Genomic DNA, 26,584 nt, shown 5'->3' on the forward strand with positions numbered 1-26,584 from the left:
TAAGCTACATTGGGGTTTTCAGTTACATAATATTGCATAATGGCTGGGACTGGAGAGGCTTTGAAAGCCAACAAAGTCCTGATCTGCTGATGGTACAGCCCTGATGCAAGCCACAAATGTATGTGCAAAGGTTACTGTGATGAACAGGTGCAACTTGCTACAAGACACCCCAACACAGTACTTAGCCAACCATTCTAAGCCTTATCAAGCTGTGTCTTAGGATGGCGCTCTGGCCATGGAAAAATAGCAACTGGGTGCTCATATAGCCTTGAATTCAGAGAACCCCCTGGCATATATGAATTTTTGGCATTTGCATTCAAAATTTTCCTATTGACACTTCCCCTTGTCATTCCAAATGAAATAATAGTTTCAGCAGTGGCTTGGCAGATGGCATGACAGGGGAACTGTTTTTAAAGAATGTTTATACCGAAGCCTGTGCCTTTTTCCCCACACATGAAGAGCTTCCCTTAGGTCCTTTTGTGTCATTGCCAAATATGTATGAACTTTGAATATAATAAAAGCCATAAGCCATAAGTGAAAGGAGGCTTTATAGGAAGATAGGATAATATTGTGGTCGAACAGGAAGTCGGATGCATTTAATTGGTGTTTTCATACAATGCCAAATAATGCTGTTATTAATAGTAAGAGGAGAATACTGCATGTGCTTTCTCACCAAAGTTAACCATGGGAATATTTCTAATGTAGACATTTGTTCACATGTACTATACTTCTAGGACCCCTGAAGTTTCCCTTATTCTGTAGCAAGTAGCTACTATGGGTTATAGGAATGATTTAAAGGTTAAAGCATTGGGGTACCTGATTTCATATAAAATATATAACTTTATGATTCCGGTATACACGTCTCACTAAAAAAAATGCAATTATGTTTTCTGTTTTCTAAATATATTGCACTTATAATTGCACATCTACGATGTAACCCATTTACAGCCCAACTGTCGGTTGGACCTATTTCCAGATTTTGAGATATTGTTGTTGTTGTTAAATGTATATCCTGCCACTCCCATAATTGGCTCATGGATGGTAACAATATAACAAGTCCCACATAAAACCCATTAAATCATAAAATTATACAACAACCCTCTTTGGAGGTATAAAAGTACCCTCCTCCAGCCCCACTCTCAGACTGTATCCTTGTGTCGCAGGGGGCCAATGACAAGGGATGATTTCATTTGGGTTTTTTTTTAATCCCTCCTTGATCCAGGTTTGTGTTCCACAATTGAAGATGATTCAGAATAGGATTAAAAAATCTTAGATGCCTTTAATCTGTTCTCCCCCAAATTAAATCACATTAACACAGGCTTTCTCAGCAGGAGTTTTGTGAAACTCTGGAGTTTCTTGATGGCTCCAGAAGGGTTTCGGTGATTGGGTGGGAGTTAATTAATTTTTAATTTTTAAAAAAGGTAATATGACCATATATGGATATGTTGAAATCCCCCCCTTTACAAAAATAGCCAATAATGGGCCTGCAGAGGGTGGAAAGGGAAGGGGTAATGATAATAAAAAGAACTTCTTGGGCATGGCAGAGGGGTGTGGTCTTTTGACATCACTTCTGGGGTTTCTTGAAGCCTGAAAAATGTTCCAGGGTTTTCTAAAAGGTAAAAACTATGAGAAAGGCTGCATTAGCTGAATAAATCTGTGCCTGGTGTTGACATTCCCACGGTATCTTAAACATGAAAAACAGCCAATTAGGTGCGTAGCTTTGGGTAAAAACAACATCAAGCACTACACTGTGAAAATGTAGATCTGTTAGAATTTGAAAATATAAAGCAATAAACACATGGTCAAATAGCACACCTAATCACCAAATGGTTACTATAAATTTGTTTGCATTGTGGCTCTGTTAATGCTCCTACCAGTATCACTGAGCCACAAGGAAAGGCAGGATATAAATATTGAATTTAATTCGTTACCTAAACAGGCTTGCATCCATGTACGTTTTTTGAAGTCAAGTTCGCACATACACACATCCTTTGCTTAACTAATTTGATCTTGAAATGTTTGTTTTAATTTCCAGTAGGATTAGGACAGAACATGCTGCTAGCTTTATCACTATGAATCCCAACAGAAAACAACAACCCTGTTGTGAGAGGAAGAACATCTCATTCTTAACTCAAAAATGTATGTGCTTCAATAAGACACAGTAAATAATGCAGTAAGCACTGCACTTCAAAGCTTGTTCCTGTGGATCACCATAGCCATAGTTAAGCACAGCTGGGAAATTCTAATCATGTACAAACTGGAAATGATAACCCTTAACAGTAAATAATTCATTGGTTATTGGTATTAAGCTTACATTCTCAAATCTAGTTGATAAATTCTGTATCACTGCTTAATGTGCATCCTAATATATTGTCCAACCAGTTCTAACAGGCAAAAAGATAAACTTCCAAATCAAAGTTTATATGCTTTTGGACTGTGGATCAGATTCTTTATTCATTTCAATCAATTTTCATAAAACGGAGCAGAATTAGTTTTATGGAGTGGGCCTTTATTTTTCTTGTTTCCTAAAAAACACAAAGCTGAAATGTAATTATTGTTTTTTGCTTCTGGAACGTCTTCTGACTTGCTACTAAATGTTCCTTTCAGTAAGTGCACAGGTCCTTTCTGTACATCCAGATTTAAAGACTTGAATTCCATGGAACATTTCAGTTGAGCAGATCTTCCTCTTCTTCGCCTTCCACTGTACCCCCAAAGCCCCAATGCTGCTACAAGGTGACATCCCCCACACACAAATAGTATGAGGAACAAGTTAAAAGTCTGGCGGTTGGAGGAGGACATCTGCCCCCACTCCATTCATAAAAATTCTCACTGTGTTCCATCCATCAAAGAGCAAAGAAATTCATATCCAAATTCGTATTCGCTATTCATATCCATAATTTTGAAAATAGATATCTCTGTTCTCTGTATTTAACATATCATGTAAATGTCCACAAATGTCCCAAAGCGTGGTAGAATTTAGATTTATTGCAAGGTGCCGTGGTTAAATATGTAGTCAGTTTGGAGCCAAACAGCCTTGTTAAGCACTAATACAAGTAAACAGGCATGTTACAGTACAGTACAATCCCCTGGAGACCTAATTTTCAGCTGTGGATATATTTTGTTATTAAATAGGGGATACCTAGACTCCAAATTAAAGGTTCAGAATCTGGGGAGTATTTTATACAAGAGTCAACTGCAGGCATCACTCTCAGTGCCTTTCCTGCTTCCTAATAAGAGGACCCTAGAAATAGTAGCTAGAGGACTGACCCTCATAAAAAGAGGATGGATGGCCACTAAAAAACAAGGCCTTGAAGAGCCTTTTTGTAAGATCTTCTAAGATGAAATTTTCTCTTATTAGGAGATACAGGAAATATCTTTCTTGTTATCATGACTCTATATGTTTGGTATCCTAGAAACATTTTTGCTGGGTAACATTTCAGTAACCTTTAAACTGCTCTTAAACTCCACAAACTAAACTCTTAAACTCATCACGACTTCATGACTGTTAATGTGATACTGCCGTGAGAAGGAATGGCCGTGCTCCCCCGAATGCCTGGCTGTGCTGCCCCATAAAAGTTTTCCATTCTGCAGAAGTTGAATACAAAACACAGTTCAATTAAATACAATATACAATTTAAACAGCAGCTTGTATTTTTCTTACATGACTATTGCCAGAGTATGTCTTGGATCCAGATTACTTCAAGTGATGGGAAACTTAAACTGCTCAGAAGCTGTGAAAACTATTCATATAATTAGAGTGCCATTGTTTCAAATTCCTTCTAATTGACCATGAATTTAAATTTCTGATGAAAATAAATGACAATTACTTGTTGAAGACACAAGAACTTCAGGATTTCCTTATCAGATCAAATGTCTTATAGTGGAATCTCTATAACAAATTAGAAAGGAATCTCATAACAAATTTTATCTGGTTGAAGTGTTGTACTGCATAAACAAACGCTAGGAATCTCACAAGTAGAGGGTAACAGTGGTATCTTTCACCAGCAGTGGGAAATCAGAGGTACACTAAGATGGAGCTTCCATTTTCGGCTAGTCCCTGAACATGTCCATGAATTGTGCAGCCATCTAATTCAGTTGTAAAGAACACATCTTTCAGAACAAAATTGTATATGGCAGTATGTTTTACACTGTGGGTCAGGAACCAAAAGTGACTTATGACAAAAAATCAGGAAGGAGGAGTGAGGAACAGGGTGAACCAGAAGATGAGGCTATAGAATGTTCAGGAGCTTACCTCTGTGTAATATGCAAAATAGCCAAGAAATGCTGCATATAATACTATGCATTTATCAAGACTAACACTGAAAAAATAAAGTATAAATTTGTTCATTGTTAGCTGATGTGAGATTGCTACATTTTATATTGGAGGAGAGAGGGTAGCATGGAATTATCTCCCAAGGAGATCCCAGAATTTAGGATCTTTGAGGATTGCGTTCCAAGAAGTACAGAAAATGTTATCCTAAGCTAAAGTGATCAGAATTCTGGGGCTGTAAGGCGGGACAAGCAACCGCTGCCATGGCAGCAGTGGTGGCGGTGAAGCAGCAGCAGCAGCGCGTGTTAAGGCAGCCTCCCTCCCTCCCTCCCTCCTACCTTGTCCTTGGTGGCTTTGCTGGGCAGCAGGAGGCTCTGCGTGCAGCGCGTCCTCCCGGCCCACATGCAGGGTTCATGCCCAGCCTGCCCTCCTTCCCTTTCTCCTTTTCTCCCTTTCTCCTTCCCTTTCTCCCAAGGCATGCCCTCCCTGTTGGGGGAGTAAAGGTGTGAGGGCCAACTCCTGCGCGAGCGGCCAACCGCCACCCTGCCAAGGAAGGAAAGGGGAAGGGACGCACCTACTCCACCTCGTCTTGGCACAGTTGAGCTCCCACTGTGGGGACCACCAGCCTGCCCTGAGTGCACAGGCGCGGCCGCACAGCGCTCCACTGCTGCCGCCTTTTCCCGGGAGGCTCAGCCTACCATGGGCCTTCCTCGTTGCACCCGGACGCCACGGGACAATCTGGCAACTGCCCGGGACACGGGGCATTTTGGGGGAACCCGGGGCGGTCTCACCATTTGCGGGATGGATGGTCACGTTATCCTAAGTCTGAGCCCCACTTCAAAAACTCTGCAAAGCACTGCCATAAAGTCATCACTTGTCATTTAAGAAGCAGTTCCTTTTGTCTGTCCTGAACACTAGTAAATTTATAAATGTCTATTATTTCACCTATTAAATTAAAAAGCCCAATATAAAAAACCTTAAATACACCCGGATAATCAATGTCGCTTTTTAAAATGTGAGGACTAGTGTATTCCAAATATAGCTACTGATCATCACAGTCATATTTTAAAGCATCATAATGTTTGCTATTTTTAGTTTGTCCAATCATTCATAACCTTTTTTACTATCACAGAACACTGAGCTGACATTTGCAGTGTCCATAAAGGCTTTTTCCTAGTTAATTACTGCAGAATAGGCCCTGTTAGCTTCATGTGACATTGGGAGTGTGTAAAGAGTCAATAAGACAATTACAACAGAACAACATCTGCCTATAATTTGTTTATATTCTAAAACTAAGAGCCTCTTGTGGCGCAGAGTGGTAAGGCAGCAGAAATGCAGTCTGAATTTCTGCCCATGAGGTTGGGAGTTCTATCCCAGCAGCCGGCTCAAGGTTGACTCAGCCTTCCATCCTTCCGAGGTCGGTAAAATGAGTACCCAGCTTGCTGGGGGGTAAACGGTAATGACTGGGGAAGGCACTGGCAAACCACCCTGTATTGAGTCTGCTATGAAAACGCTAGAGGGCGTCACTCCCAGGGTCAGACATGACCCGGTGCTTGCACAGGGGATACCTTTACCTTTACCTATTCTAAAACTAAGTACATTATTTAAAACTTGGGGCCAAGCCCGTTTCATTCAGAAATACAACAGGCACCAAATTGGGAAGGTGGAGTGGAAGAACTCTGTGGAGTGCCTCTCCCTCCCCCCGGGACCTGGAAAGGCTGCAGGCAGCTGTTAGGGAACTCACCGGCAGGGGCAGCTCTCACGTAGCAGGGATCTGCAGCCTCTGAGCCTTGGAGGGAAGTGGAAGTAGGAGGAGGGTGGTCAGGGCGTGGGAGACAGAAGGCATTTGGATGGCAGCTGGACAGACAGGCAAGCTGGTTGGAGGAAGAGGCACTCAGGGATGGGAGAGCTGCCCTGAGTGAGTGTTAAGCACTTGAGTGGCTTGGTGTGAGCGTTAATTGGTAGAAACAGTTTACTAGATCACTTCTGAAGGTCTTTGTGTGTGCCAATATGATAATGTCCACAACCTAAACTAGATCTGTGGTTCTAAGAAAGCTTTCCTAGGAATTAACCTACTGGATAAAATGGGGCTGACATCTGATTGGTCCTGCTTAGAATTTCTCCATGCTTGTTTGCATGAGAGAGACAGCAAAAGACTAACCAGTTTTTATTACCTTTTCTTAATAGGGTCAAGACTGTAGCATGCCCATTAATGCCTGCATTCAGAATCCTTGCCAGAATGGAGGGACATGCCATCTCACGGACACAAATCAAGAAGGATTCAGGTAATTGAAAGCAAATTTCATTAAAAGCAAGCTGATTGTTGAAAACTTATACCTATTGATCAAAAATGTTCTATAATGTAAATCCCTCTGCCATTGAAATAGGGCACAATCTAGGTAAAGTTAAGCCTTTCTAAGTTTAATTGATTTCAGTTGATAAGTTAAGACACAAATATTTCCCACTCAAATCAATGGAACATAAAAGTGCTTCACATTGGCTGTATCATGCTATTACTTTTAGTTGTGATATACTGTTTCTTTTAAGAGAGGTAATTTTATTGTTCTCTTAACGTGTTCCGCAAGCTGCTTGTCCTTTACTCTGTTGCATGTTGATCAAAACAAATGTTCTTTGTCACATTTCTCAAGTATATTTCTCTAGGGTTGGTTTCCGTCCTCCCTTTCAATTTAACATCTTTTGCTTAGTAAGCACTTGCAAGATGTTCTCCTGTTCACTGGCATGAATACTTGCAGTTTTTAAAGAAGCTACAAATTCTGGAAGGCTATGCTAGGTTCATCGAGCTATCCATATGGTAGATGGTGGTGGAAAGTCAAGTCACAGCTGATTTATGGTTGACCCCTAGCATTTTTAAGGCAAGAGACATTCAGAAGTAATTTGCCTGCCTCCATGACATAAGCCGCGTATTACTTGGTGATCTCCCATACAAATACTAGCAGGGATGACTGTGTTTAGATTCTGAGATCTGACAAGATCTGGTTATCCTGGCCTACACTCATCAGGGCATATGACAGATAATCCAGTGAAAAGGTTGACTAAGTATGTGGCAGCAATGACAAAAAAATGAATTGCAAGGGATTATTAAGAAAAGGACTAAAAACAAAATGGCCAGCATAGATGCATGTAACACTTGGAATACTGTATACATTTCTATTTATCATATTTAAAAAACAATACAGTAGAGCTGAAAAAGTATTTGTTGTTGTTGTTATGTGCGAGGTCGTGTCCGACCAATCGCGACCCCATGGACAATGATCCTCCAGGCCTTCCTGTCCTCTACCATTCCCTGGAGTCCATTTAAGTTTGCACCTACTGCTTCAGTGACTCCATCCAGCCACCTCATTCTCTGTCGTCCCCTTCTTCTTTTGCCCTCGATCGCTCCCAGCATTAGGCTCTTCTCCAGGGAGTCCTTCCTTCTCATGAGGTGGCCAAAATATTTGAGTTTCATCTTCAGGATCTGGCCTTCTAAAGAGCAGTCAGGGCTGATCTCCTCTAGGACTGACCGGTTTGTTCGCCTTGCAGTCCAAGGGACTCGCAAGAGTCTTCTCCAGCACCAGAGTTCAAAAGCCTCAATTCTTTGACGCTCGGCCTTCCTTATGGTCCAACTTTCGCAGCCATACATTGCAACTGGGAAGACCATAGCCTTGACTAAACGCACTTTTGTTGGCAGGGTGATGTCTCTGCTTTTTAGGATGCTGTCTAGATTTGCCATAGCTTTCCTCCCCATGAGCAAGCGTCTTTTAATTTCTTTGCTGCAGTCCCCATCTGCAGTGATCTTGGAGCCCAGGAAAATAAAATCTGTCACTATCTCCATTTCTTCCCCATCTATTTGCCAGGAATTGAGCGGGCCGGATGCCATGATCTTTGTTTTCTTGATGTTGAGTTTCAAGCCAACTTTTGCACTCTCCTCCTTCACCCGCATCAACAGGCTCTTTAGTTCCTCTTCACTTTCTGCCATTAGAGTGGTATCATCTGCATATCTGAGGTTGTTGATATTTCTCCCTGCAATCTTGATCCCAATTTGTGACTCCTCTAATCCCGCATTTCTCATGATGTGCTCTGCATACAAGTTAAATAGGCAAGGCGACAGTATACAGCCTTGCCGAACTCCTTTCTCAATTTTGAACCAGTCAGTGATTCCATGTTCAGTTCTCACTGTTGCTTCTTGACCTGAATATAAATTTCTCAAGAGACAAATAAGATGCTCTGGTATTCCCATCTCTTTAAGAACTTGCCACAATTTGTTGTGTTCCACACAATCAAAGGCTTTAGCATAGTCAATGAAGCAGAAGTAGACGTTCTTCTGGTACTCCCTAGCTTTCTCCATGATCCAGCGTATGTTGGCAATTTGATCTCTAGTTCCTCTGCCTCTTCGAAATCCTGCCTGTACTTCTGGAAGTTCTCGGTCCACATACTGCTGGAGCCTAGCTTGTAGGATTTTGAGCATAACTTTGCTAGCATGAGAAATTAGTGCAATGGTGCGGTAGTTTGAACATTCTTTGGCATTGCCCTTCTTTGGGATTGGAATGTAAACTGACCTTTTCCAATCCTGTGGCCATTGTTGAGTTTTCCAAATTTGCTGGCATATTGAGTGTAGCACTTTTACTGCATCGTCCTTTAAGATTTTGAATAGTTCAACTGGAATGCTGTCACCACCACTAGCTTTATTGTTACTCAGACTTCCTAAGGCCCATTTGACTTCACATTCCAGGATATCTGGCTCCAGGTCAGTAACTACCCCATTGTGGTCATCAGGGATGTTAAGCTCGCTCTTGTATAGTTCTTCTGTATAATTTTGCCACCTTTGTTTAATCTCTTCTGCTTCTGTGAGGTCCCTACCATTTTGGTCCCTTATCATACCCATCTTTGCATGAAACGTTCTCTTCATATCTCCAATTTTCTTGAAAAGATCTCTGGTCCTCCCGATTCTATTGTTTTCTTCTATTTGTTTGCACTGTTCATTTAAGAAGGCATTCTTATCTCTTCTAGCTTTTCTCTGGAATTCTGCATTCAGTTGGGTGTATCTTTCTCTTTCTCCCTTGCCTTTCACTTCCCTTCTCTCCTTAGCTATTTGTAAAGCTTCCTCAGACAGCCATTTTGATTTCTTGCATTTCTTTTTCTTTGGGATGGTTTTAGTTGCTACCTCTTGTACAATGTTGCGAACCTCCATCCATAGTTCTTCAGGCACTCTGTCTATCAGATCTAATTCCTTAAATCTATTTGTCACCTCCACTGTGTATTCGTCGGGGATATGATTTAGTTCATACCTGAGTGGCCTAGTGCTTTTCCCTACTTTCTTCAATTTAAGCCTAAATTTTGCAACAAGAAGCTCATGATCTGAACCACAATCAGCTCCTGGTCTTGTTTTTATTGACTGGATAGAACTTTTCCATCTTTGGCTGCAGAGCACATAGTCAATCTGATTTCTGTGTTGACCGTCTGGTGATGTCCATGTGTAGAGTCGTCTCTTGGGTTGCTGGAAAAGAGTGTTTGCTATGACCATTGTATTCTCTTGACAAAATTCTACCAGCCTGTGCCCTGCTTCATTTTGTACTCCAAGGCCAAACTTGCCTGTTATCCTGGTTATCTTTTGGTTTCCTACTTTAGCATTCCAATCCCCCATGATGATAAGCACATCATTTTTTGGCGTTGCTTCTAGAAGGTGTTGTAGGGCTTCATAGAACTGATCAACTTCATCCTCTTCAGCAGCAGTGGTTGGGACGTAGACCTGGATCACTGTGATGTTGAATGGTTTGCCTTGGATTCGCACTGAGATCATTCTGTCATTTGGGGGATTGTATCCCAAGACTGCTTTTCCTACTCTCCTATTGATTATGAAGGCTACTCCATTTCTTCTGCGAGATTCTTGTCCACAGTAGTATACCTGATGGTCATTTGAATTAAATTCACCCATTCCTGTCCATTTTAGTTCACTGATTCCTAAAATGTCGATGTTCAGTCTTGTCATTTCTTGTTTAACCACGTCCAGCTTGCTTGATTCATGGATCTGACGTTCCAGGTTCCTATGGAATAAAAATCTTTACAGCATCGGACTGTCTTTTCGCCACCAGTTACTTCCACAACTGAGCGTCCTTTCGGCTTTGGCCCAGCCGCTTCATTCATTCTGGCGCTACTCGTACTAGCCGTCTGCTCATCCCCAGTAGCATATTGGACACCTTCCGACCTGAGGGGCTCATCTTCCAGCGTCATATCGTTATGCCTATTGGAACTGTCCATAGAGTTTTCATGGCAAAGATACTGGAGTGGTTTGCCATTTCCTTCTCCAGTGGATCACCTTTTGTCAGAGCTCTCAGCTATGACCTGTCCGTCTTGGGTGGCCCTGCACGGCATAGCTCATAGCTTCACTGAACTACGCAAGCCCCCTTGCCACAACAAGGCAGCGATCCTTGAAGGGGGTGAAAAAGTATAGAGCATAGCAATCCAAACTATTAGGGCATTGGAAAATATTACGTATGGAAAAAGGCTAAAGAGATTGATGCCTTTTCAGTTTATAGAAAATATAATTTCAGGGGCACGAAGTAGAGCAGCGGTTCTCAATCTGGGGGTCCCAATCCCCCGCGGTGTCAATCCACTCTTTCAGCAGCCTCGGCGACCCAAAGGGGGTCATAGGGTTGCACGCACACTGGCGATCATGGAAGGTCAAGGCGGCCAGTGGAGAGGAGAGGCGCTGGTGCCGGTGGTGCGCCAGCCAGCACCTACTGGCTGGCATGCAGTACTGCTCCTCCACGCCACAGTGCTGGCCACCTCGGCCTTCCATGATTGCCAGTGCACGCCCAACCCTACGACCCCCTTTGGGTTGCCACCACCACTGCTGCAACCCGCGCCACCACCGCAACCCCTGCTGCTGCTACGGCGGCAGCAGTGGGAGTTGCGGCAGCAGGAGGGTTGAGAACCACTAAAGTAGAGGCGTAAACATTTATGCACTTGCCAAATCAAAGAGAAGGACATTTCTCACTCCCATCATAATAGAACTTGGGTGCACTCAGTGACATTGATGGGATGGAAACTCTGTACAGAAATAAGAAGCATTTTTTATTAAACAAGTAATTAATTTATGAAAGTAATTGCAACTGGATGAAATTATGACCATTGTGAAGATGAAAAAGGGAATTATGTTTGTTTGTTTGGATGCCACACTCTTAAACTGTGGGGAAGAAAAAGTCAATTTTATCCTTTGCTCCAAGTGCTAGAACTTGAGGGCATCTAATGAAATTGATGGGCAATAGGTTCAGGACAAACAAAAGGAAAAAGTATTTCACACACAGAGTGATTAAAATGTGGAATTCACTGCCAGAGGATGTACTGATGGCCACCGGAATAAACAGCTTTAAAATGGGATTAGACAGATTCATGAAAGTTAAGTCTATCAAGAGCTACTATCTATAATGACTGAGGGGAGTTCCCATATTCAGAGGCACTAAACCTCTGAATCCCAGAGCCAGGAGACAACATCTGGGCAAGGCCTTGGTCACTATGCCTTGTCGTTGGCTGTCCAGGGGAGCTGGTTTGTCTCTGCATGAAACAGGATGCTGGTCTAGATAGACTACTGGTCTGATCCAGCGGGGCTCTTCGGTTCTTATGAAAAAGGGAGCTTATAGAAAAGGATCTAGAAAAAAAATATTCTGATTGCTCAAACAGTATAGAACTAAGAGGTAGTTGGCTTTCCTGTGATTGGTTCCACTGGTGTTCCTTACTCTGTCCTGGACAGTTGTTCTCCCAGACTTGGAACAACATCCTCATCTTTCTCCCTGGTGTGCTATTGGAGACTTCTTTTAAAGAGCATCTACCTCAACCCTTGAATCCTGGGTCCCTGCCTCCCTTCAAATTTCCTGTGATGAATGGCCCCTTCCTAGCTGGCAGCTAACCATTGTCCATTAGTACAGCCCCTCACCCCATTGAATGATCAGAGATGGGAGCCCTCCTCTTGCCCCACCCCTGGTTCTTCTTGGCCATGACCTAGTATGGGGCTATCACAGCTGAGACCTGCATGGATGACTATTGGAGCTTCTTACTTGTGCAGTTCCTTGGCTGTCTTGGAAAAAGCAAGAGGTGTTTCCAGGTTGGCACTGCTGCTACTAGGCTATGTACTGGCTGATGACATTATCAGCCTCCTTCTCCAGTTGTCAGACTGTCTCATCAAGGAGCACTGGAATTGGCTCTTGCCTGTTGCTGCTGTTTCTTTAGGTTGCTTCCTCCGCAGTGGCATCTTGTTGGTCCACATGTAGGGCTTCACCTCTTCTGTGGCTTCTGTGGTCCCAGTAAGTGGCATTGCTGGCTCTGATGGAAGCTGGACTAAGTCTGAGTTGAATGCTAGGGTCCAGGCCAAACCCCAGAATCCAGCTAAGCATCATCTCTGGACAATTAGCAACAGTTTACTTCCAGTTAAGGGGAGAGGTGTGAAAAAGCAGATGAAAAGAAGCAACTAAGGAATGTGGCATCCTCCCACACCTTCTTTTCTATAAATGTCAGGGAAAGTTGAGAGACTATGGTGAGAGTAAACAGTGAGATAATGTTATGCTCACCTGACTAGATATATTTTAACAATCAACATGTAGCTCCTGCTGGCATCAAGAGGAACTGTGTTCCAATATAACTACATCAAGATGTATTCTCTCAAGTAAGTTGCTTTATATCTTCTGAAAATTTTAAAGGAGAAGGCCCTGTGGAGTTTTCTTTTGTGTGGCCTGTGAAAGAAATTATATCTTGTATAAATCCCCCCCCCCTTTAGAGAAACATATTAATACACAAACTCAGCTGCCAAACTAGTCAAATCTTTGGTCTTATAAAAGGAAATTTAAGCCAAACCTTTCCTCCATGTGAAATGCCAAATGACTTAACTCCAGGGCTCTTGCAGTCACAGACAAGAAAAATTATCTTTTAAGTAATGGTAAGGTGGTGACATAAGCCAGGAAATTCACCCTGTTATGACTGAAACTCCATCCTCACACCCTTCCTTCCCCTGCAGTGCCTAGGTAGTGAAAGGGGCCCACGCAGCAGGTGATTCTGTTTCTCATATTGACTGTGATATCACACTGCCATAACCGTGTCAGCAAGGGGCATGGGATCTGACAGTATTTTAAATCACAATTTCTTTTGAGCTCTTAATTGTTAATGATTTAGAGTAAAGTTGTGTTTTTTTCTGAGGTATTTGGCTCTCCTGTTTTGGTAATGGGAGGGGGGTGCCAAAACATTTGTGATTTATGATACAGCAAGTAGGGCTAGATGTTAAGAATTATACATCACTGGACAGTATTTCTAATATTGTTTTGATTCCATTGCTTATTTATTTAAGCAATTATAGTTCTAGAATTCATTTCTGGGTTACAGTAATTCAGCCCACTCCAACAGTTCAGATACAGATGGGTGAAATGGAAAATAGATTAAAACCAGATTTCCAGCTTAATGCTGGTTGTACTTTTTTGTGTCAGAGATTGCCAAGAGAGGAATAATCATGGCAAAAATAGCAATTACAAATACCAAGGAATAGCAGTCTGTATAATCATGGAATCACAACTGCAAAAACATACAATTGCATAATGACAGACAACCATCTTTTATATCACAATTGTTTAACATATACACTGGAACAATACATTTAGACCAAATCATATATTTTATATGAAAATGTATACATATGTATCAATATAAAAGTATAAATAGATCGAGCATATTACAAGAATTCGGTAATTAGCTGTTTCCAGGTAGATCTCTTCTTCACTTATGTTATTCAAAAGTGTTGAAGTTATCATGAAGACTTTTATATTAAGTTCTTTTTAAAAATCTGGAGTTAGTCTGAAACTTGCATCCTGTTAAATCCAACCACTCACTATTATGTTAACCTTCTCCAAGGATTCATTTTCTCGCTTGTGAGAACTGATAAAGGTTTTCTAGATTAGAAGGTAATAAAATTGAAGAAGTGTAGAGTTCTGATTTAGGTGTCAGATCCATTAAATATGATTAAATAAAAATAAATTAAGGAACTGACATGATTTACACTTCTTCATAGTGTCTTAAAAATCTTTTAGTGAGGCATCTGAACAAGAGACCCTGCCATGAATCAAGATCACTGACTTCTATAGGTTTACTGTACCTAGTTTAAAAAAAAAACCTTGTATTGTCCTTGTACATATTTTTTAAATTCTCACATAAAAACATGGTTCTGGTTAGCCTAAATATATCTGAGCAGTAGTAACTTTACAAATCTGGGGCTTTGCATGGCAAAAACAACAGGTGTAACTATAACTTTATTAGTAGCAATCTCTCTCTTTATTAGTAGTCACTCTCTCTGCTGAGAATGGTCTGTCTAGTCTTTGATAGTTGCTGAAATCTTACGGAGCACAATGAAGTTAAACACTTTTAAAAGCCCTGTTGATTTCACTGGGAAAGGCTTAAGCATGTGTTTAAGTAATCCACTGAAATAAATAAGTCAAACATACTTAACTTTGGTGGGTACATGCCCATTGTGATGAAACATATATAGGCCCTATGCAAACTGTAAATGTTATTTCTGTAACTGGAGCATATCACTCTGCAGTACTTTTCCTTTTCCCTCCCATAATACAAATCTTACTTAAGAACATTTTTTAAAACCTTCAGCTGATAGATTTTGGAGCGTTAATGTTCCGTAGTTGATGGATGAGTTTAGTGTTTATGGACTATTGAGTCTGCCCAGTTCATACGCAGGTGTGCATAACTTTTTTTTTAGTCAGAAGACTCTGAAATATTTGCTTGTGGGGAAGAGAACTGTTTTGAGCACAGCAGCTGATTTGTAAATTCCAGTACATCTGGCCAGTTCATCTTATCCAAATACTAAATCAAATGATTATAGCATGCAAATGTAATTTAGTAGTTTCAATTCAGCCAGACATTTAAGAATTACCTATAAAAATGTGCAGTATCTCAGTTCAGTGCTATGGAGAGTGAGATACATGCTTTTTGAGAAAAGACAAAAGGTGTTCTTAAAAGCTTACATCTAGGCCTAACTTATATAGCAAATAGTGATATGGGAACTAGGGGTATTCAAGAAAAAAAACCCTGGTTTTCCTCCCACATTTAGGTGTATTGAACCTGAAAAAAGGTATTTCCTCATATTCTCAAATCCCAATTCCAGTATGGTAGTTGGATTTCATAATATTTAGGATTCCTGAATTATTGTGGGTCCTTTATACTCTGTGGAGACCATTAATCAATTGAAAATCTATCCTTGGGTATATTCAGTGGATGGGATGAGGTAAAGGGACCAAATTTGTCACATAGCTGCTGGAGTCTCTCTTCAAAAGAACACTCAAATTTCAAAATGTTTTTACCAGGGGTTCCAATTCTGTGGCCACCCATAGAAGATGCCCCCATCCTCAATTGTTTCCAAGGGGGGGGGGATAGCAAGGAAATATAAGCCAAACAGAATGTCCCAGAGAATTGCTTCAGTAGAAAGTGAAGAGGGGGTGTTTTGCAAGGCCAGCAGCAGAACCAGTGTAATGTACCCAGTAGAACCAGTGCCAATGTGGCAGTGCTAAAACCCAGTAGGACTAAAGTCAAATCTGAGAACTTCTGAATTAGGAACTGAAGAAGGAGTCTATTTGCACAGACAGCAGAACCAATGCAATGTACTAGTACCCAGTAACCGAACTCAATACCAACTTTCTAGTGCCCATCAGAACCTAGTGCCAACTTACCAGTGCTCAGCAGCAGGCCCCAGTGCCAAAGTGGCAAATGCCAGCTCAACTGACTTATTTCAAGCATGGAATCACAATCCAAGTGAGGGGGAGGGGGGTTGCAAATCAGCAGAATCAGTGTAGTAGTGCCCAGCAACACAAACCAGTGCCAGCCTACTAATGCCCAGTAGGGATGGGCAATTGTGTTTGGATAAGCTGAAAAGTACCCAAATCAATGCTTCAGATGTATCTGAGCAAAACTGCCCATCCCTCTACTTTAAACCATCTGAATCAGTGGTATTCAAATCATGATTCGGCCACGATTCTACCAATTTGTACTTCTTCCCCCCCCCCCCCCAACACTCTCCCCAGGCACTCCCAGCTGTCAAGTGCTGGAAGAACTCACAACGTACTTCTGTAATAAGAAAGCTTTATTGAGAAGTTACTTCAGACACCATAACTAGTGAAGTCAAATCTGCCCAAAGATACAATTGCCAACTCTTTTCAAGAGATTTCTCCCGCCCAAAACTTGAAGGTTCCCAAGGGAGGGGGGAAGAGCACCAGGTGCAATAAACCAGGGAGTGTTACTTCTTGCACGTCCTTGGACCGCCTGGCGGCCACTGACAAGATAGCTGTTTTGGTTACAAAGAGCAGGCCTTGCTGGCCGGTTCAAAAGACAAATAGTTCACAGCAAATCATTATAGCAAAGGACAGCAGACAGGTTTCGATTTCAGGCAGACAGCTAAATATAATGGGTCGAGGTTACACAGAGACCCAAAAGCGAAAGGTAAAACTAAGGCCAAGAAGACATGGAGAGACTTAGGCTAATATAAAACTTTATGGCAGAGAGCAGGCACTGATCCTGACACCAGCAGCCTAGGAAGGGCACGCCAAACAGCTCCATGTCAGGATCAGCTGCTTGGCGTGCAGCAAAGAAAAGAGCCAGCTTTCTGTTGCATAGTAAGGCTGGGTAGGTTTGTATACAGGAGGGGAAAATAGTTTTTGGTTTCGGTCCAATCAATTCGGCCAAATCCCAACCAGTGATTAGTGATTCAGTACTTTTTCGATTCAGCCAAATCGATTCAGGCCAAATTCCTAAAACAGACCCTTATTAATAAAAACCTATTTAGCAGCCCCTAAGTATTGTACTCAATAGCCCTTGAAACCAGAAGTACACACTTGAAATACAGAACAGTGAACCTCAACATCCCCTTTACCCCCGAAGTCCAATCTTATAGAAATTAAACGGAAGAAATACAAGGGGGCAGAGAGAACTACTAGGGAAAGGGCAAAGAAAAGAAGAAGCACGTAGTGACGAATGGGGAAGGGTGTGTGTGTATTTCAATAGATTTTTTTATAAACCAAGAAGAACACTCAGGCCGATTCCAGATGGGCGGAAAAGGCCAGGGCTGTGTCAATATGGACCCAGGTCTAATCTCTGTATCCATATGATGTTGCTACCTGGGTGCTGCCATCTTGGGCCTAGTGCGCATCGGCCCCCAAAAGCCTTGCTCCCCCAATAATGAATGCAGATTCTTTTACCTTCCATTTTGGCCCTATGGGTGCCAATGGGGCCTGTCCCATGGCAGGCCCTACAGAGACTAGCAGGGGCAAAAAATGCCTTGGACAGGTTCACAGTGCTTCATGGAGCTGCAGAGCAGACCAGGGCTTGCTTGCTTGCTTTATTTATTTGTTTGTTTGTTTGTTTATTTATTTATTTTGCAATCCCACCTGTCAGTAAAATTTTTAAATACTCACCGCCCTTCTGTAAGGTGGAACCTTCCACCACTGTGTTTCCCAGGGGGATACATCTCAGAGCCAGAGAAGAACCGGTGCTGAAATGTGTCCCCTGTGGGGATGCGGAAAGCTGTGGATCATAGCTCCACAGCAACACACCAGCGGCAACTGGGAGTGGCGCTTCTGCTGCAAAATCAGCCTCACATACACAAGCCAAAAATAAGAACAAAAAATGAATGTTAACTAAGTTTTAAATCAGCTCCTAAGAATAAAAACCGAGAACCAAAGCAGAAGGAAGGACTCCTTGATGACCCCACCTACCACCAGGCCCAAACAACAACAAAACTCCACAAAAATAATTGCAAGTTGTAAAAACAGAAGGAACTAAAACCGAAGAATGAAACCAAATGGAACCAAAAAAAGGTTGAAGCCTTTGGTTTCGCCTCTCTCCACACACACACAACCACCAGGCCCATACAAGTAACAAATCCAAACTACAAGACACAAAACTAGAAGGAACTAAAACCTAACCCAAGGGAACAACAACAGCAACAAAAGGCCTGAGGCCCTTGGCTTCACCCATACACACACATACAACTTACTACCCACCAAGCCCAAAGAACACCTAACAATAAAATAACAAAACTTTTTTAAAATGTTGTTCAGTCAAACCAGTCACTGTCTTCATTCTTCTCCAGGCAGGCTGGATCTGATCCAAAGAGAGTCTGTCAGGTAGCAGCAGTCAGGCTCAGAGCAGCAACTGAAGCCAAAGCCAGTGCACATTCTCCAAACCCCTCTCAGCAATGGTGCTCATGCACAGAAGAATTTCAAAAAAAGATCAAACATCTGTGATTGGCTAAAGAACAATGTTCTCCCTCTTGTTCCCTGGAGAACGGGTAGGGAAAGCAAGATAGTTACTTAGTTGGACTTCACATTTGAAGCTAACAACCTTGCAAGTTGGAAACCTGTAATGCAATACCATCTGCAAAAGCATTGCAATGATTGACTCTAGCTGCCCTGAAAGCTTTTTTTTCATTGGACTGGAAACCAGAGCAAAAGTTGGGAAATAGTCCTACAGGAGAAAGAACTAAAATTCTCTCTGTAGCTCCTTGAACTTCTTCACCACGAGCTATTCAGTTTAGTCGAAAGTACTCGAAAAAAGCTGAAACAATTAATCTTTATTCCGGATGAACTATACTGGCAGCTAATCAGATTATCTAATTCGTATTTGGCTTTTAAAATATTGGAAAAATATCACTAAGGTATTTTTGGGAGGGGTTTTTTTTTTTTGCTCAGATACAACCGGATACACACCCCTAATGGTAACTGCTTAAATGCAACCAGAATTCTAAATTTCAGCTACATGGTAGCTGGAGTAAATAAATGCCAAAGGCATTTTCATTTAGAGATCAGAGCCAGAGATCATGTGGGAACTTTTCAGATGAGGAACTGCGCGCTTTCCATTATTCAACATATATCTTTAAATAACTCCACCCACCTATCTAGTGTAAATTCTGTATTGAAATGCTCTCTGAACTCCTTTGAAATATCACAAGTTTTTAAATTTGCTGAATAATATTTGTAATGGAAAATCTGGTACTGTGTATGAATAAGTGCCCACCCCCAAAAAAACCCCTAAATTCAGCAGCTAAAGCTGTGTAGAATGCGTTGTTTCTATGGGGAATTAGGGGGAGGAAACCTATTGGCTTATTTAGTCTACAACTGCAGTCTCTAGTTCCCCATGCCTATTCCTTTTCCCTTCAACTTTCCATGTTCCAAATTCTCCCTGACAACAGAGTAAGGAATGAAGAATTCTGTTTTTACCATAGTTTTTATGTTTTGTTTTCTGGCTGCACAATCTTTTAACTTCAGTACTTCATGTCTTCATATAAAATTAAGCTTCATTTCTTGCCAGGAGAACCAGCTTAATTTACTAGAGTCTCTGACTAATTATTACCTTCGCATTAACTAAGTCCAGTGCTTCCATTATGTAACCATCTGTCAGGGTAAAGGTGTTTTTCACAGTCTCTTGTGTTTTTAGGGTCTGACTTATAATCTCATGATAAATCAGTCCCCTAAACATGTGCATAAAAATAAGGAATCTTGGTATCCAGCATGAATTTTGAAATCATAGACAACAGTTCAATATTATATGAGCAGATATCAATTTTGCATATTATTAATCAACTAGATTTAAAGCCCATTTTAAAAACAAATAAAATGGGCACTAGAAGGGGGCGAGGGACGGCGCGGTGATGTGGAAAGAGTTCTGTGTGGGCAGGGAGGCAAGGGGAAGAAGGGCATGGTGCGGGCGCTGGGGAGTCTACCGCGGGGGAACCTACCTGGGCGAGGCATCGCCGGCGTGAAGGAGGCGAGGAGGGCGTCCACGGCCATGTTGTGGTGGACGGGCGGCGAGGACTGAGCACGGAGCAGGGGGCGGCGTGGTGGATTGCGCGCGGGGCAAAGCGGCTCCTGATTCGCTCCTCAGAGTTTTTATCCCAGACAGGGCCCGCCCTAACTCCTCCCCACTTGCCCTTACTGAATTATTTAGTCTGCGGCGCCCCATGGGGTGCCGCAGGATGGTTTAAAGATTAGGAGTTAAGCCAACTTTAAAAGGGCGCAGAAATGAGCCCCCCCCCCCACACCAACTCCTGTCACCACAAGGCAGGAGCTGGAGGTAGGCCTGCTGCTATCCTGGCAGCCATCACGGGCTCCTCCCTGTGTACCCCACGCCCCCAGGTTGGATGGAAGTGCATTGGAGGGAGTGGAGGCACCGTCACAGTGGTGCAGGCCCTGGCCTCAGAGAAGTGGGCAGACAGGTGGCATGGACACCTCTGGCAGCCCCAGCTCCTCATGAGACCAGTTAGCCACCCAGAAGCCTCCAGCATCCAGTACCCAGATCTTGTTGCTCCGTGCATTGCAGGGAGGCGAGCAGGTAGTTCGAGGACCTCTGGTGGTCCCAGCTCCACATAGGACCAGGTGGCTGCACAGAAGCCCACAGCATCCCCAGCGGCCTAAATATGCTGCTCCACAAATCGCAGGGAGGTGGGTGGGTCGGGTGGAGGCCTCTGGCAAACATGGCCCAGCGTAGGAGCGGGAGGTGGCAAAGAAGCTCCATCCTCCCACTTGCAATAGCTCTTAGTGCAATGGGCTGGGAAGTGGTTCACCAACTCCTCCCCACCAGTGGGAGTAGGCGCCATATGGAGCATGGCACTCTTGGCATTCCCATGAGCCTCTCGTGGTGAGAGCTGGACTGTAGGTTGTCAGTGGCTCACAGCATGCCTCTGAAGTGGGCTTCTGCAGGGCTTGTAGCCTCTGGCAGAGGGCTGGAAAAGCCTTTAATTGGTCCTCAGTGGGTGAGGACTCCTTCCCAGTGAGGATGTATTAGAGGCTGCGGGGTGGCAACTGATTGTGCTCCAGTATCTCTGGGTGGCCCTCAGAGGGAGGGCCCTCACACCCAAGGGCCAGTCAAAGGGCTGGCACATCTTGAGAAGCACACAGCATGCTTGGTTAGATAGGATCTGCTTAACATAGTCCATGTCTAGAGCTTTGGCCTACAGTTAGGAATCTTGATAAGTGGATGATGTTAATTGTTTATATACCTGCTCCTGTCAGATAGACTAATAGAGTAAAATAAAAGCCACTAGCACAGACACCTTTTTTTTCTTTTAAATTGAAAGGGTGAATCTATTCTCGTAACTGAGACCTTGTGTGCCAAGTTACAGCCTAGAGCACACTTTTATGGCTGTGATATAAACTCCTGGAAAATGGGGGTTTGTAATGGAAATGGAGACATGATGAATGGGTCACTTTATTTAATTAGTGTTCTTTTATCCTCCCCTTCCCGGGTCCTTATTGGTTATGGAAGATTCTGTGCCAGCTTCTCTTATCTGCCTCTTATGATCCTGTGTATCTCTACAGGGTCAGAAAGAGGACATTTTTTATTGGTGCTAATGAGGAAAAAGACAGGCAAAAAAAATTTACTCTGATTTAGTTTGCCTTAAGTAGAATTGATTCAAGGAGTTTGTTTTCCATCATCCTTTCTAAAGATATACAACCATCTCTTCTAAGTCTCCTGACCCGTGAGGGGTCATGGAAGGATGAGGAATTTAAGAGCTCTTCTGCATTTGCAGTTCAAATAGTTCTTATGGTTGTATTAGTATTATTGCTATTATTTTAATGCCGCTATTAGCTGCTTTCAATTTTGGAACATCTCCATAAATATTCAAGTTTGTATTATCACAGTACATTGTTTTGTGTCTCCTTTAGGACATAAATACTTTCCCTACCACCAGATAAGACCAAATATGTAATAGCTCCAGCCACCTATCTAAAAAATCTTGGAAACAGTAAACAAAGAAAAGCTTTCACTCCTACCAGATGTCCACAGCCATACTATAGGGCCAATATAAAAAATCCCCCTCCCCCTGCCCCAGAAATCAGGTCGAGACAAGGAAGAATTTTTTACTCCACTGCCAGATTTATAATATAGTACTTGATAAAACAAAGTCCAATTCCGGCATGAGGGAAATAGCCAAAACTGGATTTGCCACTTGTTATCTCATTTCACATCAGGGAGCAACCAGGGGCAAGCCTGTTTGTAGGGAGAAATGTGCAACAGCGTTTTTGCTGCCCTCACACCCACCTACCCTCCCCTCTCCATTTCTTGCACCAAGGATGTCTTTTCCAAAAGATGTTACGGTCCGAGTTGCTGTGGGACAACAAAGCTACCCGCCCTCCATAAAAATTAAAAAGTTCTGTTCAGTGTCCTCGGCAGTTCTGTGACCAGACCCAGGCAGCCAAGACACATTTGTGTTTTCTAGCTGTGGGGAATGAATGGGGAAAGGATTTGTGTGATGAAGCAGCCCTCTCCCAATCAGCTAGGCATCCATGTGGTTTGTTTTTAAGCCTACTATTTACTCACAAGCACACTTCAAGGCCCAGTTACCATTTCCTAACAAATCTAGCAACACATACAGTCCAAAAAACCATGAATCCCTCCCCCAAAAAGGGTGGGATGCTTCATTGTTCTGGTGTTTCTTTATAGCAACGGGGACATGTTGATTTTTCATTAAATATGCTTTAATGTTGTTGCAGTACCGCATAGCAACACAGAAGTTCATGTTTTTTAAAAAATAATAATTTGGGGGCTCGGAGCGGGGACAGAAGTTTGAGTCCCTGAGAGAACTGCTGTGCTGAAGTTCCTAAATGGGAGAAGCCTCATGGGTCAGGGATGCCTGGCAGAAGCCCGGAGCCTGGCCATGAACATCCCCAAGGTCAACGGGGCTGGCAGCAATGGAGCACAGATGCGCACTCTGTTCAGGGGCTCCCTCCCTCCCAGGTGACAAACAGGACCGGAGAAAGTTACCAGGGTTTGGGGGTGCAGGGAGGAAGCCGGAACCGAGCAAGTGAAGCCAAACGTAGGAGCTCATAGGTGCCACTTACTGTTGCTGGCCCCACAGCCTCCCCATTCACTCTCTGCCCAGGACTTTGCAGACAACAATCAGAGGCTTCCCTGGCCTGCCTGAAACCACTCCCACTGCTCCACCTGAGAGTGCAGCAGTGACGCCACTGCCCATTTGGCCCTCTCGCACCTTGTGACATGCAGGTTCTGCTCTGGAGCTTGCAGCCTCCAGCCAAACTTTGCATTGCACTTCGCTCACAGCAGTGGGATCTTCCGGCCTGGCCTAGGTCACAGCACCTCTGCTCTCTTGGACCATTTCAAGAACATATCAGTCAGTGGCAGCGCAAGCCTCGCTCACATTTCTCTTCTCTTCCCAAATCCGTTGCCAAGTGCCTCCCCTCCTCAAAAGAAAAAGGTTCCTTCCTCCATCACTTTTCCTGAAGCTTCAGAACTGCTTTGGAAAAGAAGCAGCCTGATATGTGCCTGGAATAGTTTCCTTTCCCTGACATGTCCTTTGGACAACTTCAATCCCAGTCTTTCAAACCCACCACCATCTTCTCTTGGGACTGTACTGTGACTGGTGGCTTGCTGTAATTGACAAGCTGAGGAGTAGGGAGACAAGTTCGAGTTGTTTTCCCTTGCTGCCTCATCAGGAGGCAAAAAGCCGCGCCGATACAGAGGGAATATGCAGGAGGGTTCTCCTGTGTGGAGGACTGCAAATGCAAGGTTTACAATCCTGCATTTGCAAGCAGGAGGCCACTCACTTTTTACAACTCCATGTAGAAATGGTCAATACAAATTATATTAAACTAGCAAGAAAGCCCATTGCTAGCACTAGGACCCAGGGGACACCGGGAGGTGCAGATCGCTCTGTATGTCTCTCTTTCCCTCTTGCTGCGTGTCTTGGTGTGTCTCTCAGCAGAGGACAGAGCAGGTAATTAGGGCTGATTTATAGGAGGGAAGGAGGGCTGGTGTGCAGTTTGGAGCAGCTCTCTCTGTCTGTCTCTCTCTCCCTCCATCGCAGCAGGGGCGTCTCTGTGTCTCTGTCAGCAGCTTGGAGCAGCTCTCTCTGTGTGTCTCTCTGCCTCCCTCACAGCAGGAGCGATAGGAGGGAATGCTGGCTTGTGTTGGGTCTGGCAGGGCTCTGTGTCTCTCTCTGTCTGTGGCGTGTCTGAGAGAAATGTGTCTAGCATCCAGGTAGGAAGGGCAGGAACAGTAGGGGCTGAGCCAATCAGGGTGCAGCCAGTGTTGCTGGCTGCACCCTGATTGGCCCTATTCCAATTTGGACAGCTGAACATGCTCCACCCCCCAGGCTGTTTCACAAATTTATAGAGGAACCATGGATGGATAAGGATAGATACTCAGGTTTGACAGCAAAATTATAATAATAATAATCTGGAACAGCTTCGCTGTATAATATAAAAAGCTAAGACCTAGGTGGGTGGAGAGTGGGCCAGTGGGCCAAAGATTGGACTGGCCCCACCCTCCAGACTTGGGACCAATAGGGAGGCAACACAGCCCAGCCCCAGCCCAGCCAGGGATAATATGGCAACATCAACGCCAGTCTGTCCCTGACCACCACAGGGAGATGAGGTTTGTAGGGCTGCTGAGGGGGGTGAGAACGGAGGCTTAGACAGCCTGCGCCATCCCTTTTCGCCCCAGAGCTGTCTTAGCTGTCATGTCCAACAATTTCCCTCACATTGCCTCAGACCACTGACAAAGCTGGTGGGGGGCTAGTGAGTGCTCTCCTCCCTCCCCCCTCCCCCCTCCCTTCAGTCCTGCTCTGAAGGAGCCGCTGACAGCCCCTGACAGAGCCAAGGGAGGCATTTCCTTCTGAGAGCAACGCAGAGGAGTCTGTGGGCATGGGTGTGCTTTCCTTGTGAGGGAGGGAGCTTTACCTTTCTGCCAAACAGTTAGCTGAGAGGGAGGCCACAGAAAAGCCCTTTCTCACTTAAAATACTGCTGTGGTCAGCCACGCTGCTGGAAGGAAGATGCAGCCAAGCAACTCTCTACAGATTTGAGGCCTACTGCATAGGGTTGTTGTGCAGATCAAACTGGATGCTGTTGCAGAGGTTCTTTTGTCTCCTGTTTCATCTGCACAACAACCCTATGCAGTAGGCCTCAAGTGTTTCAACTCATCTGCAACCTTGTGTGGGAGGCCTTAAATGTTTCTTCTTCACAACTCTGTCCAAACATCAAAGCAGCCCTTTCTGCCTACAGAGGTGATCTTTACACTCTGCAGATGAGCTGTAATTCCAGGAGCTCTTCTGGTCCCACCTGGAGGTAAGCTACCTCTGGGTTGGAAATGTTCTTGGAGCTTTGGAGGTGGGACTTCAAAATCGTACAATGCCTCAGAGTCTGGCCTTCAAAGGAGCCATTTTTGCCTGCAAAGCTGATCATTATAATCTAGAGATGAGCAGCGATTTAGATACTATGGTAGAGGCTTGCAGACTGCAGTTGGGAGGGAGTGGTGCGGGGGTGTCCCTCCTGGGCTATGGGCTATGGCCAGCCCTTACCAGCAACTGTTTATATTCTGGGGCACAGACAGACAGACCAGCATCAGTCCTGCAAGTCTGGAAAGTGCAGGAAGATCTAAATGAAGAATATTTACAGCCTGAAAGTGTGATTGTGAACAAATAAATGGTTGGAGAAACTGACTTTTTTCAAGGTTGGCCTGGTAAATAAAAAAACAGTATTTGCCAGGAAGGTCCCATGAACGCTAAGGCATAAGTGGCTCAGAACCCCCCCCCCCCACAACACACACATTCAACTCCATTCAACTGCCAATTTCAGCACCCGTTGTATTCCTGGATACAACAGGCTTTGCTAATAATAATAATAATAATAATAATAATAATAATAATAATAATAATAATAATAATAATAATACACTTTTAAATTATGAGAACCCCCAAACCACCCTGTGTACCACTAAATTTTGTGCTTCCACCATTAGGTTATGCAAAAATTTCACGGGGAACTAAATTTTTGTGTATTTTTTTAATAATGTCTGCAAAATTTTATTTTTATTGTTGTTGTTGTTAGATTTATTTCCCGCTTCTCCTGACAGGCTCGAGGCGGGTCACAACAACTAACCCCATTAAAATCCCCATTAAATATAAATTACAGTTTAACTATGCATTCAACATTTTACTTTGTGTTTTGATATTCCAGCGTTTATTGTTCTGGTCTAAATGAGTGTAAATAAAATGTTTGTTTTGTGTCTCCTTGTTGTATGCCCTTAAAATATTAAGTTGAAGTGATTTGTTCTTTTTGTTGAGGAGGGTGGGATCGTTGTCCTTTCCTTATGGATACATAAATGTAAAGGTAGCAAAGCACTTTTACTCAGTAATAGTATCTTCTTCATTGTATTCAGTTTTTATTCTCAAAATTTAAGTCTGTGGGGATTTTTTCCTCTTAAGTAAGAATAGATAACATCATTCATGTTGATTAATTGGTGATCCTGGTTTACTATTTTATGCA

The 26,584-nt window shown here is 43.3% G+C and overlaps 1 protein-coding gene across 4 annotated transcripts in view; it reads left to right on the top strand.

Moving 5' to 3' along the window:
- SLIT3 (slit guidance ligand 3) overlaps positions 1–26,584 on the top strand; it is a 713,209-nt gene that overhangs the window by 606,581 nt on the left and 80,044 nt on the right. For all 4 annotated transcript variants that reach the window (XM_077327142.1, XM_077327144.1, XM_077327141.1 and 1 more), the window contains one exon: positions 6,458–6,555. In XM_077327142.1, the coding sequence (XP_077183257.1) occupies positions 6,458–6,555 (98 nt within the window). The remainder of the gene's footprint in view (positions 1–6,457; positions 6,556–26,584) is intronic.

Source organism: Paroedura picta, chromosome 3 (genome assembly GCF_049243985.1).
Source record: "Paroedura picta isolate Pp20150507F chromosome 3, Ppicta_v3.0, whole genome shotgun sequence".
NCBI lineage: Eukaryota > Metazoa > Chordata > Lepidosauria > Squamata > Gekkonidae > Paroedura > Paroedura picta.